Genomic DNA, 20,567 nt, shown 5'->3' with positions numbered 1-20,567 from the left:
CTCCAGTTTCAGATTGTGCAAATTTCACAAGTATGGAAGGGACATCATCTGGTGGGCAATCATCAGGTAAACTTGTGAAAGAATCGTCTCCAAGTTCAAGGTTCAGTTCTTTAAGGAGGATTCTTAGTATGGATAGATCGCCGCGGCGAATTCAACCTTCTACACAAGAAACAGACTATTCTGAAGATCTTGAAAGACAGTGAATAACAATGTAGGTATATAATCAAGTTTTGCTATACACAAAACTCCCCTTATTTGCCTCATTTTCTTCATTCTTGCACGTCTATCTGCAGAAGTTTTCGTTTATATCTTGTAATTACAAACCTACACACGTTTACAGATGAGAAAATAGGTGAATACTATTGAAAGGCTTCCTCGATCTATTGGTTGTGTTCTCCATAGAGAAGTCACATGACATGACCAGTAGGATATCATGATTCTGTTTTGCGGAATGATTTTTTTTTTTTAGGGGTACAAAGCTGATTGGAGTAATGAGCAATTACAAGTGGGATTTGGTAGTTAACTAATTTAATTTAAAACAGATTTTGTATTTGGTAAGCAGAATTGAGTTTAATCAATTGCTTGGATCATGGAAATGATTCTGGTATTTGGTCACCTAAGATGAATATTTTGACAGCTGCGAGCAAACTAAGGGGAATCCTATAATTGGGCAAGTCAGGCGCATGTGAACTAGAATTAGCTATAGCATATTTTATTTTTCGGCTTCAATAGTCGCAAGAATTGACCTGCCTCACAACTTGTTCTTTTGGTCGGATAGATTAACTTAATTTTTTTTTAAAAATAATCTTTCACCATGTCCAGATTCCAATATTGTTTAGCATTTTGGTCGCAGAAACTATTGTTGTTTGCCCCCGGCTTTATGTCATTTAGGTCATGTTGTTAGAATGGGGTAGGGATTCGTACTATTTGTTGGTTGAGAGAAAGTCTTAAACCACCGCCCAGAAGATTATATGGATTTTACTAAGAAACTTCCTTGTCTTTTCCATCTTGTCAAAAGTCAACAAAGAAAGCTGATAGTAGCTAAATAAACGAAGTCATACGTAACTTAACTGAAGAAAATTCGAAAAGTATAGTAGGGTACTTGTTTGATTTAAAATTTATCCTTCAGTCCCGTATAAGTTTAGATAGGTTCCCTTCCCCTAATAGTATAGGAGTGATATAAATTGTTAGTGTTAGAGAAAGAAAAAGGAATAAAATAAGGATCTTTCTAGCAATGAAGGGCCATGCAATTAGAGACTTCCAAAATCAAAAGGTCTCATAGTCTGGCGTAATCACATTCCTGGCGCTGCAAGTAAATAGCTATTAGCCTAGTACTGTAGAAAGAAGTTTGTCAAACACCTAATACACTAACTAATAAGATATAGAGTTAATCAGAGCTGGCATTGAAATGCCATGTCTTGGACTTTCATCCGTTTGGGCACAAGAGGTGGACCTTATTGGTCTGGACTTTCTAGTGAAATACTATTAAGCTAGTAATGGCGTTTAATTAGGATTAGGGCTATAAACAAATCAAGTCGATTGTGAACGATGCGAGTCCGAGCTCGACTCGAGTTCGATCAACATCGAGTTCAAGTCGAGATCAAGCCGACTAAGTCAAACTGGAGGTCGAACTCGAGTTTAAAAATACTAAACTCGTTAGCTAGCCGATTCGAGTTCGATTATATATATAAATATATATATTTTTTATTTTTTTAATAGTAAAATTACATATATATTTTTAATATTTTATTATTTATTAAGAAAAATTATTATTTTATTCATTTTTTAAAAATAAAATAATTATTTTTTAAAATTTTTTTAAGCTTGAATTTGAGTCGAACTCGAACTCAAACTTGATATTTTGAGATCGTCGAGCTCGAGTTGTAGTTCGAGTTTCGTAAAATTATGTTGAGATTCGACTCGATTAGGTCGAAACCCAATTCGATTCGGCTCATAAACACCCCTAATTAGGATAATATTGCATGTTATATTAAGAGCTTTTGCTCAAATTTTTTTTTGGAATGGTTTTGGTGACGGAAGGTACAAAAGCTATGAAGAGCTTTTATGGACTTTGGAATATTTGATCTGCCATACAAGTTTCGTTAAGGCTACTTCAGCAGATGAACCAATCGGGGTAGACTAGGCCTTCTTTTTTTTTTTTTTTGTCAAGGGGAGATTAAAAGGAGGACCTCACGACTACGAGTATGTGGTTAGTATCCTTACCAACTAAAGCTGTGAAGAGGTTTTTATGGACTTTGTACTAATATTTCATCTATAGTTTCGTTAAGGCTACTTCAGCACATGAACCATATTAGGTAGGAGAGACATTTTTTTTTTTTTGGGGTCAATGTGAGATTAGAAAGAGAACTTCACTATGACGATTATGCAGTTAGTGTCCTTACCAACTAAATTGACATTTAAAAACGATCAAACTCCTATGAGTAGGATTGTAAACGAATCAAACAACTTAAAAGCGTTTGTGAGTTGGAACAGTCAAAACCTGATTCAATCTTGGTCAATATCGAATTCGAGCTTGATAGAATAACTCAACTAGTTATATATAGTAAAATTACATGTATATCCCTAATTGTTTATTATTTGATAAGAAAAATTACTATTTTATTCATTTTTTTAAAAATAAAATAATAATCTTTTATTTTTTTAAATCTCGAAAAGGCTCGAACTCAAACTCAATTCAACTCAAATTTGAAGTCCAACTCGAGTTCGAGTTCAAACTTTACATTAAAAGCTCATGAAATTCAAGTTCAAATTCAATAAAATTGAATCGAGTTTCAGTTCGATAAAATCCAAACTCGACTCGACTCGCTTGTAGTGCTACCCATGACTCATATCTAACGTTTAGCATTATGGGCCGGGAAAAATCTGATATTGGGTATTCAGGTTTAAAAGTATGGGCCGAGAATAATCTGACCCATTACTGTCCTCGGTAACCCAGCTTGGTAAGCTTCTAAACGTGTACTTTGTTGAGTCACATGTACAGTGGTCCAAAACCTTTATTTGTTGCAGCCCATCTTTATTCGTTTATGAGAGATGGGCCATATCTGTATACCTATTCCCTCATCAAAGTAAACATTTCAGTATAACTGACTACAAATCAAACCAAAATCTCCCACCGTATATATCGGCTATCACTGAAGCTACAGTGCAAGAAGAAAAATGTTAATATGCACTACAAAGTTGATCCTCCAATTAATATCTTTAATTTATCTCTGCCCACAATTCTCAAATTCTTGCATTTTGAAACTGATATGACAAAAGGAGGGCAGAAACGAACATCAATTATAAACAGGCATGTGGAAAGAGAAGAGCACCAACTGCATAACAATCAACTTATAGATCAGGCAATTCTCCCATGGGATCACCATATTTATGTTGACATCAATAGTACATGAAGCTTTTCACATTATCTTTTGCTGATCAGCTTTTCTAATTTTGTTAACCTGTGCATATATTGCTATAAGAGGAACACAGGAGTTTATGCAGCACCACAGATAAAACTTAAAAAGGTTCTGTGATGTGTAATGAGCAGTGAATTCAGATCCACGGCAATGACAAACTCGGGCATTGCACTTGAAAGTTCAGTTCAGATAAACATTTAGTCCAGCAAAATGAATCAAAATGATTGAACCAAGAGGAACATGGAAAGATTTTACACTTGTGATTGCAGTGATTCCATCATATTTAACATAATGGAAGCACTCTTGATCAGAGATCAAGATCATAACGCCATTCTAAACAAAAACTAGCTTTCTTGTTGCACTTCTAGACTGCATGTTTAAATAACAGAATAAACATTACACCCTCTAAAAAACTAGTGTAGTTGCAAGGACTGATTTAACAATTTCCATCTCTCTGCAAGAAACTTGCCACTACTCATATCTGCAGAAGTGCAGAATCAGCATTTACCCTCATAGAGACCGCATGATTGCGTATACCAAATGAATGATGACCAAACTCCAAATCCATCTTCTCTCTAGAAAAGAGTTGCTGCTACTGATATCTGCAGCAGAGGGTCCTAGTCCTCCAGTAACTGATCCTATAAAGTTTCCACTTCCAGCAGTTTTGCTGTTTCAACAGCACATACAAGCCTTTTAACTTTGCAATATCATGAGAAGTCTTGAACGGCAATATCAATAACCACATTACAAACAAGAATTTTGATCAAACTACTTGTATACACACCAATTTGGAGGAACAGTATACAAAGAAAAGGACTCCAGGAGTATTTTATATTGCAATTATGTGATCAAATATGAAATAAATGATTTGCCTAAAGGTAGTGTGATTCATCCATCTTGTAGCTATGGTTACAAGTCATGATAACTCCCTTTTCAGGAAAGATACACAAATGTGTTTTTGCAGTGAACACAGAGCTTAACTTCATTGCAATTTTTTTCCACCATAAACATAAATAATCTAGTACCAAAAAATTAAGTACTCATCATTTAGTATGGTAACTTTGGAAGTGAAAATTCGGCCGACAAAGCTTCCACTTGATCATTACATATAGAGTTTCAGGTACTTTCAGGGCATAATTTCTCACCAGAAGCACAAATCATCAACTTAAAGACCAAAAAATCATTACTTAATGTCGCAACTTTTGAAGGGGAAAATAGGCCAACAAACTTTCCAGTTTCTACTTTATCATTAATCACTCAATCTTACCATACCTCTGTCTTCTGATCATACAACTGAATCAAATCTTAATGCTAAATGATAGTACAGTACCACATGTTTAAACAATATCAAACAAGACAATTAAAAAATAACTAGTAATAAGTTTATGTCGCATCATTTAGATCACTAATTACCTGGATGGAAATTTGCAACTACCATGACCTGAAAAAAAAAGCAAAAACAAATTAGTAAAATCAATACAATACACTTAAAATCCATCAAGAATCCAACATCATAAAAAAGAGAAGAAGAAAAAAGTAAGGAAGAAATCTTACTGGGGTTGAGAGAAGTTAGAGCAGCAGTATTATCAAAATTACAGCTATCTTGAGTTAAGCCATGCTTGAGAAAATAATCATTGAAGGCAAAAGAGGCTGTTTTCTGAATATCTGAGGAATCATAGCAGGGCCCTCCTTGCTGGATCGCGGAACAGTCTGCCCCACCTTGCCCACATGCCCAATCTAGCGCGTTCTGAAGGGCGGCATCCTCCGCGTTATTCTTGGCAACACACCACAGTTCCACAGCTGCCCCACTGGAAGAATCGCCACCATTCTGGGCGGCACAAATGGTGGCGGAGGTGATAAAACTGAGAGCAGCAAAGTAAAGCAATTCAAGAGCAAGAGCCATAGTCTTTTGTTATTTGGTACTACAGAAAAGGTGAAGAAAATCAGTTGTAGATTTAATGGAAGAAGTGGAAGAGAAAACTCAGGAGCCGTTATAAGGAAACGGTTTTCTGTAAATGACTTAGCAGTACTAACAGATTTTGGGAAGTTTAATGTTTGGTTTGGTGGGAGTTATGTAGGTTTGATGGCAGCTTGATGGTTCAGTGTCGGGACTGAGTAGTGAGGACCGGAAATGTGACCGTTAGATTTGGTTTGTAGTGTTGGAGGTGTGACGACTGGGGAGAGGAAGAGCAGAACTGCTGCTGGTGTAGTATCTAGCAGAGGTTTCTTGTACAGAAAATGGGAAAAGGACAAAAAAATTTTTTAAAAAAACATTTAGCAAAGATCTAGGAAATGAAAGTGATAGAAATTTATGTATGGCTGTCCAGTTGATTCACTAGAAAGCAGTAAAAACGAGTAAAAGTGGGGTAGTGCAGTCCAATGTGGAATTTTCTAATTCTGTTTTTGTGTGTTATGGTACTAAGTGATTTTGTATACGTTATGGTTCTTCATTTCAATTGGAAATGGTGTATATTCCTTTTCATTTTTTTTATTTTCTCCTTTTTATTTTCGTCTTTCTTCAATCAAAAGAATCAAGATTCTTCTTCTTCTTCTTCCTTTTATTTTCTTTGCTTTCTAGGTAGTAAATATTTGCACTAGGAAAGGGAAAAAGAAAAGGGTTTTTTCTTTTTTAGGATTCTTTTTTTTTTTTGTCATCATCACTTTATTTGTATCCTACTTTATCCTAATCTATTTAGGGTAGGTCCAGTTGGACCTACGAGAGATTGGTGGGGACTAAACCACCGAACTCAGATGCACTACGCACTGTACGAATTTTTTAGAATAGCCACTTATTGTGGCAATTGGTGAGAAGCAAGGTTTGAAACCTTGAACTCCCACACGGTCACAAGCCCACAGGCCGGTGATTTTTCTTTTTCCGGATTCATTTGCTTAAAAAATGATGATTCATTACTTAGGTGGAGAAGTGAGCAGGATTGGATTTTATATCTTGTTTCTCATCTTTTGTGTTTTCACGAAAATGGAACCCCAGATTTTGCCATTTTGGCTCTGAGATCTCATCAGTGTACAAATCGTTGATTCGTTTCTAGTTTCACTTGTGCCCTTAAAATGTAGACTAATCCTACTTGTCATCCAGGATTATAATGACAGCTTAGGCATGTAAACAAAAATTTATTGTTTCATACCAATATATAATTTCTTTTTCATGTCAGAATTCAATATAGCTTCTTGCCATTTCCTCCATTTTCTTCCTCTTTCTTTCTGTCGACGAACCAACAAGACTTTAACAGGGTCTTAACAATTTAATAGTACTAGACCAAACAGATTTCAATTCTTCCAAGGCAAATAGGAGGGCATGGCCAATAGGTTAGCAAGCAGTATTGCTACTTTGATAGTAGTAGTAGTCTAGTAGAGCACTACAAGAATGGCAGATCTTTACACTTTATTCCATTTGCTCTTTTCTACATGAAGACATGGGCTGCATACTCGGAATTCAATTGCATCTCTCACTGAAATGTCTTCTAGCACCAATTATTGGTCAAAATGCGTAAACTTGTGCAACCCTTTTTTGCTTACCTTTTTCTTTCCCCCACCCCTCTTTTTTGCCTGTTTGGCGTCAAAGAAGCCCCATTACATTAGATCATCCACCAACCTTAGATCAATCAATGTGAATCAAATCTTGAAATCTCTGAATTGAGCCCTATTCTCTGGAGCTTTTCCAACTGAAGCATCCCAATCAAAACTCTTCAGAATTAAGCTTCATATGTTCAGCATCGATGCAGGAGCCAGAGAAAACATTTTGTTTATCTTGGAAATTATATGAATTCTACAATATTTGGAAAGAATTAAGGAAAGAACAAGAGAAAATCTTCTCGTCTGAGAAAGAAAATGGATCATTCTGAACATGTACTCGACATGGACACTCATCGTGCTGGAGAAGATATCCATTGAACTTTTGGAGCAAATTTTCATCCATGATTGTGGTTACATGTAATCTTATTTTAAAAATAAAAAATAAAAGAACAAAACACTACAAAACACCCTTCTGGTTGTAATATTGGAAATCAGAATTATTTGAGGAACCAGGTGAAATTTTCTTTAACAGTACTAAAGGTGGCGGTTTCATCATGAGTAATATATGCATATATGAGTAATCAATTAAATATCTTTTTTTCAGAATATAAGCAGATAACCATGCACTTTCCTGCAAATACCAAACTCGAAATCGATTGAGCGCAATATAATTTTCCAACGATGGGATTGGAACATCATAGTGATTTGGTATAAAGAAATTCAATTGAAGACATAAAAGGATTAACATCAACAATGAAATTCTTGATTTGGAGGTCATAAAATACTTCAGTAACAAAAGGAAAAAAAAAAACATAATGACACAGAAAGCTTCTCATTAGCCACTTCAAGTACAAGCACTTATTTTGTTACACTGGTTAAGGTTCAAGACCTCTAACGTAATATCAAGGATATGCTTAACATTCTGGTTAAATACATCTATTGGAGATGGAGTGGGGAGATCAATGAATTCATCTTCGCAATTATTCACTCCCAATTCAGTTAATGATAGAGCCGTATTATAATCAGGATAGTTGCTTCTATTAAGATTAGCCCACTCTATATTTTCTATATCAGGGATGATTGTAAAATTATAAATGAATTGGCAATCAAGAAGACCTTTTGCGACAGGACGGCTAGGAGGGTTCTTTAAAGCATCACCAATTTTTGTGACGGTAAGATTAGCAATTGTCTTGGCTTGATCACTTAGTATCTGCAGCCAGCCATTTGCATTTGCCTTCAAATTTGCTGAAGTGGATGCATCGATGATTTGAATGCAGGTATTACGATCAGTTGTTTTCTGACAGATTTGCTGGTAAGTGGTGAACTGGGGTTGGCCAAAGGAGAAAAGTGTAGCAAAAAAGACAAGAAGAAAGGAAATTTTGATATCAGCCATTGTTCTTGCAGCTGTGGTGTGCTTGGACATGTGAATTGCAAAACAGTTCATGCATAGCAAAATTTTTGCTTTGTCTTGGAAAGTAAATCAATCCCATAATTTTGTCAATGAATGAGGGAAGAGAAAATCTTCTTGTCTTAGAAAGAAATTGATGATCCTACATATTGTGGCGGATGTATTAACGGCCATGTTTGACAAGTAAGTTTTTTGGATATTTGTCTAAAATTTTACTGTAGTTTACTGTAAAAGTTTTTTAAAAAAATTTTGAAGTGTGTTTTTTTTTTTAATATTTTGAAGTGCATAGTTTAAAATTTTTGAAAAGTTTTTTGAGATTATTATAGTTAAAGTTTTTAAAAAACTTGTAGCAGATAAACTTGACAAAAAATTTGTCTTCCAAATAAGGCCAACATTTGATGGTCAAGTGTTTTTTGGTTTCTCTTGGAAAGAAATTCATCTTCTTGCCTTAGAAACGGTTCATCCTATGATGGGGGACGATATAGCTCCCAAGCCGAACAAATGGGATAATTTCAAAAATCTCCCTTGAGGTTTCTAATAATTTCATTTGGTACCTTCAAATTTTAAAAAGTCTCACTTGACTCCTTTTGTAACATTTGAAATCTATTTCAAAATATAATATTAAAAAACTCATTTTGAGATAGAAAATACAATTTCATTCCAAAATTGCCATCTGTGTGTGATTTCTTAATTATCATAACGTACTAAATTTATTTCTTAATTTTTGTTAATTGATCAATATATTTCTTTAATGAAAATTTAAAAGTTGATAACAAGATTTAAAAACTCTTTAATAGTTGTTGTGTCTTTGGTTCAAACAATAAATGTTTTTTCATAAGGGTAGGTGAGAAGTCTGGGATCTCTCACTTGCTCTCTTTTTAGCTGTACCATCCAACCCGTCCTTACCTCCAACAAGAAATGTTAAATTACCTAAAATTATGAATGATTTATAATACTCTTAAGAATAACTTGCAATAATTTACAACCATGAGGAAACGTTTTTGTACTGGCTTAAAAACAATCCAAACAAGTTTATATAATTTTTAGTATGTTGTATCTTTTTACTTTCCAAGCAATTAGCTTGAAAAAAAAATAGAAGATTTAAAAATATGTATTGGATTTATAAAACTTCTTAAATTAACTCAAAACACTTTACTAATAAAGAAAATATTATCTTTATAACTTGCAAAAACTTCAATGCAGTTTCAAATATTAACTTTTGATATTTAAAAAGCACACTATAGTTTGTTCAGTTAGAATAAAACTTCATGCTTTTTGTTTTTTTCTTTTCATTTGTTAATAATATTGCTGCTATTTTGGTAATAAAAAGTAAGACAACAAAGGGTCAACTTTGAAATTGAACTTGTACTCTCTCCCAAAATGAATTTTTAATATTATATTTTAAAATGAGTTGTAAATGATACAAAAAATCTAAAGTAAGGGAGGTAAGTAAATTTTTTTAAAGTACGAGAGTGCCAAGTAAAACTATAAGAAGTGTCCGATGAGGTTTTTGAAATTATCCCCGAAGAAATTTATATACGTGCACTAACAAGGGCACTCAAAATCTAGTCAATGAAAACACCAATCTAATTGTTTCAACTTTTGGGGCGCTATATACATAAGGAAAGGTATTGTTATATCCCTTGACAAGTAATAGGACCCATAATATTCTTGCTTAAGATCAAAGAACTGGCTTATTCTGTGATGGGGAATGAATTATCTCTCATTTTATTAAATTCATACATGTTCTCTCAATACTTAACTAAACACTCATTAAGATGTAGTTCAAATATTAAATTTTGAAAAATGTAAAATTAATTAAGACAAATGTATAAATGTAAAGATGAATAATAGTTGTTAATGTGTATATTCACATGATAGATTAAGTGTGCTTTAGATATGTTAGACGAGAACACAATAGGCACCAATCAGAAAATCTCGATTGGTTTGTGAGTAATTCGTTTTTTTATTATAGCATCCAAGGACATGACTATCATTCCACACCTCTTTTTTTTTTTTTTTTTTTTTTCAAGCTATCATTCCACACCTCATATGCACAAACTCTAACCCCCGTGATTGACTGTTTGTGAGTAATTCGTTCTTTTATTATTGGGGGGCAATTTGCGATTAAGCCATGAAAAATCAATGTTTGTAAGTCGTGACATATATGGCGATTGGAACTGCAATTTGAAACATAACCTAACGTTCAAGTTGGAATGACATTATAGACTGTTCAATCGTGAATTCTCTTACTATGTTGCAAGCCAACTAAATAAAAAAAAAAAAGGAGAAATATTGCTCGTACATCGTTTTACATAAATCTGAAACCATATGAAGTAGACACTGATAATTATAAAGGGATCGGATTTCGTTTGTAAATAGATACATTAGTATTTCTATTCTGAGCCCACAAGGTTGCAAATACAAGTTCCAATTTATAGATTTTCTCGGAACGAGTTGAACTTAGGATCGATTTGGAATGACACAATCAATTCAACAAATAAAGGGTTAAATTCCAACAATCTGATTTGTCCTCTGTAAGCGACCTATAGTCCCTGACTTATGGTGGTGATCGAAACCAAACTCACCCAAACTTTTTTCATACAAAAAAAAAAAAACTATTTGATCCATGATTTTGGGGTTCAAGTATAGTTCAATAAGCAGAGGCAAAAAAAAAAAAAATGCACATACACACACACAATTAAACAAAAAAGCTTCTCATATATTATTAGTATTATAAAGACGTAGCCTTAATGACCACTTCAAGTACAAGCTATAATTTTGTTACATTGGAGCCTTAAATGACCACTTCAAATACAAGCTGTAATTTTGTTACATTGGTTAAGATTCAAGACTTCTAAAGTGAGATCAAGGAGGTCCTTGGTATTTTGTGTATAGATGATGATTGGAGATTGGATCGGAGGATCTTGACTGAAGTCGTTTGTGCAAGCACTCACTGACAACTCATCGTAACCAAGAGCCTTGTTGAAATCTGCATAGTTGCCTCTGTTAAGGTTACGCCATTCCAATTGTTCTAGACCCCGAATAATGTCATTATATTCAACTCTGCATTCATCAAGGCTTCGTGATAAACGAGGGCTCGGATTGTTCTTTGCAGCATCATCAATTTTTGTAAGGGTAAAGAGAGAAATTCTCTTGGCTTGATCACTCAGTATCTGCAACCATCCATTTATGAAGAGGCGATTTTTGGTTGGTAGCTGAACCGACCTGAATCAGTCCTCTCTGAGATGAGGTGAGGTGAACTCCTGGATCCGAAGTCAACCTCCTTGTCCGAAGTGAATGGCGGGGCTTCTCCCCTGGGATCACTCCGACGATCAAGTTAGTATGAGAACGAGAAATATGCTAGAGTATGAGTAAATGAACAGTGTCCGCTTACTTGTTGGAGTGTGTGGGGTATTTATAGAGCGAGAGTGGAGGGCAGGACGGAGGTCTTATGTCGGTGGGACCCATGCCCTGCCATTACGGCTCTGTTCCCTGTCAGGGGGCCTGACTCTGACACTGTAGCCGCCTGGACAGGGTGACGAGGAGTCCTTTGCAGTAGTCATTAAGTGCGACAGTGCTTTTCAGATAAAGCACTGTTCCCGGATGATGTCAGGTGACTTGCCTCATCCGCGTGCAGCTGAGGTGGAGGTGCCGAGGTCACCTACACGGTAGACTAGGGATCCGGCCGAGCTTAAGGGATATGCCCGAGGCACGGGTGAGCTCTGATGTCGGACGAGGTGAGGTCACCTCGGACATGCGGGGTGGCCGAGGTGAGCATCCTCAATAAGCCCCCCAAGCCTCGGGAGCTCCGGGCTAGGGAGGTTCCGAGGCTTCCTTGTGCCGAAGTCGTAGAGAGCCGGAGTCCCGAAACTGCCCCGGAAGATGCGGGGACGCGACACGTGGACGTGTCAGTTGACAGGATGTGGTCACTGGTAACCGTCGCGTCGTGAAGTAGTGGGACGTTTCGTGCAGAGGGTGTCAGCTGAAAGGACGGGGTATTAATGAGGAGAGAGGGAGGCACGACGTTTTGAATTCGAACGTGGCCGTCCTTTCGCATTCTTGCCGCCTCTTCGGATTCTCCCCAAACCCTTATAAATAGGGGGGGTCCCCCTCATCGCACTTCTCACACCTTTCATTTTCATCCGAGACCCGCAAAGTTCGCGAGCGTAGCCGAGGTCAATATAGTAGCCGAGATCGGAGTAGTAGCCGAGATCAGATCCGAGGTCATCCACTTCGTCCAGTTCCGTAGGCAATAGTAAGTACCCTTCTTCTTTCTTATTTCGTCTTTCACCCATGGCCAAAACGGCTAAGACCCACAAAGAGACCATAACTCCGAGCCACCTGACCGAGGTGAGGCCGGATCCTGGGGAAGAAGCGACGACATCTAGTTCGGAAGGGTCGACCCCGAGTTCTGAGAAGGGATCAACCGAGGCGGGAGCCAGTGGGGCAGCCTCGGAGTTGGAGTCATCCGAGATGAGCGAGGGTGGTTCCGAGGTGGACTACAACGAGGAGCTCGGCGTCGAGACACCACACGACGAGGACGCCCTGGAGCCTGTCGCTCCCGAGGACCTAGCCAACATCGACTTCGGCAAGATGCCGAAGTTTAGAAGTCGCATCCGAAGAGATAGGGCCGTGAAGGTGATGAACAAGTACCCTTTCCGGTCGGGGTACGAGATCATTCCGGCCGGAGCTGATGACTCAGCCGAAAAGCCCCCCTTGGGCACAGTGGCCATCTATGTCCAACAGTTAGAGGCCGGGCTGAGGATGCCCACGTCAAGGTTCTTCAGGGACTTGCTTCGTCACTTCGGCGTGAGGATTACCCAACTCGCCCCGAACGCGATCCGCATCATTATAGGGTTCGAGATGCTGTGCCGACATCAGGAGGTGGCTCCCTCTGTCGACCTCTTCCGCCGATGTTATACCCTTAAGGCGCACGGGACAGACAAGGGATGGTTTTTTGTCAGCAACCGGAACAATGCCATTCCGAAGTTGGTGGTCGGTTCTCCCAGCTCGATCAAGAATTGGAAACGCGACTTCTTCTTTGTGTCCGAAGTGGACTTCCCTAGAGGTTTCTGGTGGAGGCCAATCAAAGCGAAGGCCGATCCTTCCGCTGGGGATGCCAAGGAGGAGGACTTCCAGAAGCTGATGAGGTCGGGACTTCGGATATACAGTCTGGACTACCCCGAAGCCGTGCTGGTTGACGGGGGAATCAGCCGAGCTTTGCTCCGTCCTGACAGAGCTCCCTTCACTTCCACCAAACTTAAGATTCCTTGTAATTTTCTTTCATAACTTTGCTTTCACTTCGGCTAAGACATATGATAATATTTGTTTTTTGTGCAGTGACTAAACTGTCCGACATCGTCGTATCGGGCTCGTCCGAAGTGGCCAAAAGGCAGAAGAGGAAGAGCTCTGATGAGACGTCGGCACCTCCGCCGAAGAAGAAATCGCAAGGGCAGGCTGCCAAGACCTCGGCGGCCAAGAGCACTCCCACCCCGGTTGGTCAAAGCAGCTCGGCCACCGCTGCTACGGGGTCCACCTCGTCCGTGCCAGAGGGAGTTCCCCTTGGAGTTGTCACAACAGTCACACCTCCTTCTGGCCGAGGCAAGCAGCTGAAGCCTCCAGTCAACCCGGTGTCGGGGACCTCGCTATGGAATCGTTTCCATAGCCCCCCAGTGTTTCGCGGAGACGACAAGACGCACCCCGGCGGGCATTGGTGCCCGGACTGGAAGATTTCTGTCAACGACAGGTGCCAGCATCCTCGGGTCGCCCAAGAGCTAGTAATGCACTCCCCTTTGCCAAGGGATTTGGAGTTTATGAAGAAACTAACTCCGGCTGAGATGGTCCAGAGCCTCATGGTGTCCACAGCTTCCACCTCGGCCTTTGTGGCCGAGATGGCACACCGCTACTGTGCTCTGGTCGAGGAACAGGACACCGGCAAGCTGCAAAATCAAATCTCCAAGTTGGAGAAAAAACTGTTGGTGTCCGAGTCCGAGAAGGCCGAGCTCGAAAGACGGCTTAAGGAGGCCGAGGTGAGAGATGAGGAGGCCGCGGCTACTATGAACAGTCTCAGATCGGCCCTCGAAGAGGAGCAGAAGAGGGGGGACGAGGTGAAGAAATCCCACGAGCAAGCTCTCGAGGGTGCCGGAGCCTCGGCCGTAGACGCTTTTCGGAAGTCCGAGGCCTTCATCAAGGACCTCGGCCAACTACTTACGCCTAACTTCATGTTTGGCTTCACATCGGCCGTTGACGAGGCTGCGGCTCACCTCCCCTCCGAAGTCTTGGAGTCTCTGAAAAACCATACCAGCTATAACGAGGACTCCAAGGAGCTATGCGATCGGATGGCCGAAGGCATCCAGGCGGGAAGGAACTTGGCCGAAGTCCAGGTCGAGTTCAACAAGTGGTTGTCCGAACTCGACGAAGTGTTCGAGGAGGTGGAAGTGGAAGAAGCTGGAGGAGAGGACGCTGAGGGAGACGAAGCCGGAGGGGACGACGTCGAAGGAGACGTCGGCAAAGAGCATGGAGATGAACTTCACTCCGGCGGAAAGGAGGCCGAAGAAAAGGATCCCCGGGAGGGAGCCAAGACCGGGGATGCAGCCGATACGGGGGTTTAGGCTCGTAGGCTCTAAGGGGGTGGCCGAGGTGAAGTGTTGAGCAGCACTCAGACCTCGGCTTTGTATTTTTTGTAACACCTCTGTTGAATGAAAGTCTGTTTCTTCTCATCTCAGCTCTTTAATTTCTTGCTTTGCTTTGACTTCATCCCTTGCTTGTCCCCCTTATTTTTTGATAGCGTAATACCGATGTTGAAGAATAACACAATTTCCGAAGTCATAACTTGATTAAAAATTCAAACATAATACAATCTGAGGTTCTCGGCGTGCCAAGACCTCGGCACTAATGAGCCATCTCGGTAGCTTAACTTACAATATCCCTTAAGATTAGACTCGACAACCCGGTAGGGGCCTTCCCATTTCGGACACAGTTTGCCTTGGGGCTCAGCTCGGCTGATCGAGTTTTTTCTCAGAACCAAGTCTCCAGGTTGGAATCTACGATGTTTTACGCGGGCATTGTAGTAGTGTGCCAGTGTGTTCTTGTAAGAAGCTATCCGGGCTGAGGCGAGGTTCCTTCGTTCTTCGACGAGGTCGAGGTCCAGCTGCCTCTCTTCGTCGTTCACCTCGGCGGCATAGGCTGCCAGCCGAGGGCTGGGGGTAAGGATCTCAGCCGGGATGACCGCCTCGGCGCCGTAGGTCAGGGAGAATGGGGTCTCTTGCGTCGCTGACCTCGGCGTGGTTCGATACGACCACAGGACACTGGGGAGTTCCTCCACCCAAGATGACCCAGCTTGGTGTAGTCGGGTCTTGAGACCATGCAGGAGAGTTCGGTTGAAGTTCTCTGCTTGACCATTGGCCTGAGGGTGGCCTACCGAAGTGAAGTGTTGTTTGATGCCGAGGTTCTCGCACCAAGTCTTGAATGGGTTCTCGGCAAACTGTCTCCCATTGTCCGAAATGATGATCTGAGGTATGCCGAAGCGGCAGATAATGCACTTCCAAAAGAATTTTTGAATGGCCAGCCCTGAGATGGTCCGAAGTGGCTCGGCCTCGACCCACTTGGTGAAGTAATCCACAGCGGTTACTAAGAAAGTATAACCCCCGACGGCTTTGGGGAAGGGACCTATGATGTCTGTCCCCCATTGCTCAAACGGCCAGGGTGAAGTGATGGGGACCATGAAATTTGAAGGCTGGTGGTGCTCGGGTGCGTGGACTTGGCAGGAAGGGCAGCCGAGAACGAGGTCCTGAGAGTCTTGCCGAAGTGAGGGCCAAAAATATCCCAGGAGCATAGCCTTCTTAGCCAGCATCCTGTGGCCGATGTGAGCCCCACATAGGCCCTCGTGGATCTCGTGGAGGACCTCGCGTCCTGCCTCGGGGGTGACACACCTCAACCATGGGCCGAGGTAGGAGCGCTTATATAGTTCTCCCTCGCGGAGCGCATACCGAGGGGCTTTGCGTTGTATCTTCCTTGCTTCAGCTCGGTCTTCGGGAAGGACTCCTTGACCTAAGAAAAGGATGAACGGGGTCATCCAAGTTTCTTCAGAGTGCACGGGGCAGGCCACCTCTTCCACGTACCCTGGTTCACTCAGGACCTCCACCAAGACGGTTTTGTTGAGGTCAGAGAATGAAGTGGAAGCCAGCCGGGATAAGGCGTCGGCTCGCTTATTCTGGGACCGAGGGATCCTTTGGATTTCGAATGACTTGAAGTACGAGGTGAGTTGGTGAACTTTGGAGAGGTACCGTTGCATGGTCTCATCCTTGGCCTCGTACTCACCAATAACTTGGCGTACCACGAGCTGGGAGTCACTGCGGACATGGATTTGCTGGGCGCCGAGCTTGCGGGCTAGCTGGAGTCCAGCGATTAGAGCCTCGTACTCGGCTTCATTGTTGGTGGCCGGGAAGTCAAAGCGGAGGGCGTAAGAGCAAACCTCCCCCTGAGGTCCTTCCAGGAGCAGTCCGGCTCCGCAGCCGTCTCCATTAGAGGATCCATCGACATACAATGTCCACAGGGATGAGGTGGACACCTCGGGTAAGGCTGAAGTGGACTCCGGACCTTCCGTGAAGGTGAGCTCAGCAAGGAAGTCAGCTAAAGCTTGAGCTTTTATGGCGGTGCGTGGCTCGTAGGACAAGTCATATTCTCCCAATTCGACAGCCCACTTGGTGAGGCGACCAGAAGCTTCGGGTCGCACCAATATTTGCCGAATGGGCTGGTCGGTCCTGACCGAGATGGGATGGGCTAAGAAGTAGGGTTTCAACCGCCGAGCTGCGTGGACGAGCCCCAGCACAAGTTTTTCCACTTGCGTGTATCGGGTCTCCGGCCCGCGGAGGGCTCGGCTGACGTAGTAGACCGGCACTTGGGTGCCCTCATCTCGGATGAGCACAGCGCTGACAGCCTCGTCGGCTGCGGAGAGGTAGAGGTAGAGCTTCTCCTCGGGCCGAGGTGAAGCGAGAGTTGGTAGGTGATGCAAGTACTGCTTCAGCTGGTCGAAAGCAGCCTGACACTCCTCAGTCCAGGCGAACTGGTCAGCATTTTTCAGCACCTTAAAGAAAGGCAGAGCTTTCTCAGCTGATTGGGACAGGAAGCGATTCAGCGCGGCCAGGCGTCCATTCAGCCGTTGGACTTCTCGGATGTTCCGGGGTGGAGACATGTCATGAATGGCTTTCACCTTGTCGGGGTTGGCCTCGATTCCCCGGTGGGAAACCAGATACCCCAAGAATTTTCCCGAGGTGACGCCGAAGACGCACTTCTTGGGATTCAGCTTCATCCTCGAGTCTCGCAGGACACCAAAGACTTCCCTCACGTCTGACAGAAAGGATGAAGTGGTGAGGCTTTTAACGAGGATGTCATCCACATAGGCCTCCACATTGCGACCGATCTGATTCTGGAAGAGTCGGTTGATCAGCCTTTGGTAGGTCGCCCCGGCGTTCTTTAGCCCGAAGGGCATGGTAGTGTAACAATAAGTACCCCGGTCGGTGTAGAACGCCGTTTTCTCTTGGTCCTCCTCACTCATTCCTATTTGATGATACCCTTTGAAGGCATCTAGGAAGCAGAGGATTTCATACCCCATCGCCGCGTCGACGAGGGCGTCTATCCTTGGCAAAGGATAGCAATCTTTGGGGCAGGCCTTGTTGAGGTCGGTGAAGTCAACACACATTCTCCATCCCCCGGTGTCCTTTTTTACCATGACTGGATTGGACAGCCAGGTGGGATATTGGACCTCGTGGATCATCTTGGCCGGCAAGAGCTTGTCGACCTCATCCGATATGGCTTGGCTACGTTCGGGGCCGAAGTGCCTTCGTTTCTGTCGCACAGGTCGGGCCTGCGGGTCAACGTTGAGTTGGTGAGTCATGAGCTCGGGTGGCACTCCGACCACTTCATCCGCGGACCACGCGAAGACGTCTCGGTGGTCTTTGATCAGGGAAATCATTTCTTCTTTCAGGGGTGGGGGGAGTCCCGCCCCTACCTGGACCACTTGGTCAGGTTTCGCTTCATCCACTACCACCAGTTCCACTTCATCCCCTGGCTCCAGCCTGTTGGGCTCTTCTGCCTTCTGAGGGTCGATGCAGTCTATGGAGAGGACCGCTGGCCTCTTTTCTTCTGACCTCGGTGAGGGCCGGGGGGTGACTGCTGCTTGAATGGTGGCGAGGTAGCACTCCCGGGCGGCGCCCACATCGCTGCTTACCTCGGCCACCCCCGCAGATGTTGGGAATTTAAAGCTCAGGTGGTAGGTGGAGTATACGGCTCTCAAGGCATTGAGCGTGGGCCGGCCTATCAGCATATTGTAGGGGGAGTCTGCTTTGACCACTGCAAAACTGACAGGCACAGTTCGGCAGCGTGGATGACGCCCGATTGTTACCACCAGGGTCAACATGCCTTCCGGGTGGACGACGTGTCCCCCGAATCCCACGAGGGGAGTTCTGACAGGAGTGAGTTGCTCCCTTGGTCAGCTTCAAACTTTCGAAAGTCCGGTAGTACAAGACGTCTACCGAGCTTCCGGGGTCTACGTAGACCTTTTTGACTACGTAGTTGTTGGTGAGGACTTCAATCACAAGAGCTTCATGATTGCTGGAGGCCGCAGGAACGGGGTCAGCGGGACCGTAGGTGATGACCTCGGACAGCCGAGAGCTCGGCTCGGCCACCTCCATCTCGGCCTGGCGGTAGGTCCGCTTCCGGGAGTTCTGGCTGTCTCCTCCCGTTGGTCCTCCCGCGATGGTGTTGATCACCCCTGCGATGTTGGGGCCGTAGCCCGGTGAGCCATCGCGTGGGGGCTGCTTGTCCTCCCTACGGTCTTCGGGACCTCGGCAATGCATGTTCGTGTCCCGTCGGTCGTCTCGGCGGGGGCCTCGGTTCTCCCGGTGGGAGACGCTTCGGTTGAAGCCTCCATCCTTGCGGACGAATTGCTTCAGGTATCCCTGCCGGATCAAATTTTCGATTTCCCGCTTCAGGTCATTGCAGTCTTCAGTCTCGTGCCCTACATCACGGTGGTAGGCACAGTAGAGGTTCGAGTTCCTCTTATCTCTCCTCCCCGGAATTTCGGGAGGGTTGCGACCGAGGTGATTCTGCCTCATCACAGCCAGGACGTGGGTCCGGCTCGAATTGAGGGGCGTCAGCTCGGCGTCCGAGGTGGACGATCTGCCTTTCACGATCCGGTCGAAGACACTTCGGCGGTCTCGGGGTTGGTTTGAAGTGCCACTTGAGCCTGGTTCACCTCGGCCAGTGTCTTTCCTCCTCCGGGGATCTTGCCCCGTACGAGATGCTTGGGCTTCTCGCTTCATGCGATTTACATCTTCACTTCGGATTCCCTGGTCCACTCTTTCCCAGAGCTCCCGGAGTGTACGGGGGTACTGCCGATGGATTTCGGTGTTAAAGATCCCTGCTACTAATCCGTTGGTGAAGGCAGCAATAGTTACTTGCTCGTTCTGGTCAGGTATCTGTACATTCTCCTCGTTGAACCTTTGCAGGTGACTCGCCCTGACCCTGTTGCAGGTTCAAGAGGTAAGCTGAAGTCTTTGTTATTGGTCGAGACGACACAAAGCGGTGGATGAACCGGTCTATCAGCTATCAGCTCATCCAGGGAGGAAATGCTCCCCGGTTCTAAACTCCAGAACCACTTCCGGGCGGTCCCGTGCAAGAAGATGGGGAAAGCCCGACAGATCACGGCGTCGGGGACGCAGTAGAGTCGGAATGCGGAGATGAAGGCGCGGAGGTGATCCTCGGGGTCACCTCGGCCGTCATAGGTGTGCAAATTTGGAAGCTTAAAGTTCGGGGGCACCATTTCCCCGTTGATGTCATCAGTGAAGGGCGGAGCCCTCATGTAATCAGAAGCTAGGCCTCCGGGACGCCGAGGTGGGTCCTCGGCTCGTTTTCCCAGTAGTCCCCGAGAAAACGCTCGGGAGATGGAGGCAATCTTGGAGGTTGCCTTGGATGAGGCTCGCCTGGAGGTGCTCCGAGATAGACGCCCATCTTCGGAGTCCTCGCCTGAGGGCACTTCAGGGGACTTCGTCGGTCTCCTCTTGGAAGACTCGGCTTTTTCTTTTCCCTGCCTCTTGAGGTACCTTCCTAATTCCTCAAAGATGTTGGGGTTGTCCGTGACAAACTCGGCCATCTTGGCGATGGCCTCTTCATTGTTAGGCTGGGTCCTTTGGGACCCATGTTCCTCA

The 20,567-nt window shown here is 43.8% G+C and overlaps 2 protein-coding genes across 2 annotated transcripts; both read right to left on the bottom strand.

The window, feature by feature from the left end:
- Positions 1 to 3,585: 3,585 nt before the first annotated feature.
- On the bottom strand, positions 3,586 to 5,628 carry LOC113755179 (PLASMODESMATA CALLOSE-BINDING PROTEIN 5-like). Its single transcript, XM_027299239.1, has 3 exons — positions 4,974 to 5,628; positions 4,833 to 4,860; positions 3,586 to 4,086 (listed from the first exon to the last, which is right to left on the bottom strand). The coding sequence occupies exons 1-3, from the start codon at positions 5,320 to 5,322 to the stop codon at positions 3,930 to 3,932; spliced, it is 534 nt and encodes a 177-aa protein (XP_027155040.1). The 5' UTR covers positions 5,323 to 5,628; the 3' UTR covers positions 3,586 to 3,929.
- Positions 5,629 to 15,205: 9,577 nt separating this feature from the next.
- Positions 15,206 to 20,512, bottom strand: LOC113755178. Its single transcript, XM_027299237.1, has 3 exons — positions 20,016 to 20,512; positions 18,725 to 19,884; positions 15,206 to 18,675 (listed from the first exon to the last, which is right to left on the bottom strand). Exons 1-3 carry the CDS (start codon positions 20,510 to 20,512, stop codon positions 15,206 to 15,208), a joined length of 5,127 nt encoding a protein of 1,708 aa, XP_027155038.1.
- Between the last annotated feature and the right edge of the window lie 55 nt (positions 20,513 to 20,567).

The sequence above is a fragment of the Coffea eugenioides genome, unplaced genomic scaffold (genome assembly GCF_003713205.1).
Source record: "Coffea eugenioides isolate CCC68of unplaced genomic scaffold, Ceug_1.0 ScVebR1_1272;HRSCAF=2094, whole genome shotgun sequence".
Lineage (NCBI taxonomy): Eukaryota > Viridiplantae > Streptophyta > Magnoliopsida > Gentianales > Rubiaceae > Coffea > Coffea eugenioides.
Note: the sequence above shows the minus strand (reverse complement) of the source record. Positions and strands in the feature narration are given on the sequence as shown.

Bases quoted from the DNA above. Each gene is read 5' to 3' on its own strand.
- LOC113755179 (XM_027299239.1), bottom strand. From the start codon at position 5,322: ATGGCTCTTGCTCTTGAATTGCTTTACTTTGCTGCTCTCAGTTTTATC. The intron at 4,861-4,973 runs GTAAGATTTCTT...TTTTTTTTTCAG, and splicing joins TCTAACTTCTCTCAACCCCA to GTCATGGTAGTTGCAAATTT. The intron at 4,087-4,832 runs GTAATTAGTGAT...CTGTTGAAACAG, and splicing joins AGTTGCAAATTTCCATCCAG to CAAAACTGCTGGAAGTGGAA.
- LOC113755178 (XM_027299237.1), bottom strand. From the start codon at position 20,512: ATGGCCGAGTTTGTCACGGACAACCCCAACATCTTTGAGGAATTAGGA. The intron at 19,885-20,015 runs GTTCTGGAGTTT...AACCTGCAACAG, and splicing joins CACGGGACCGCCCGGAAGTG to GGTCAGGGCGAGTCACCTGC. The intron at 18,676-18,724 runs GTCAGTTTTGCA...ATATGCTGATAG, and splicing joins CACGCTGCCGAACTGTGCCT to GCCGGCCCACGCTCAATGCC.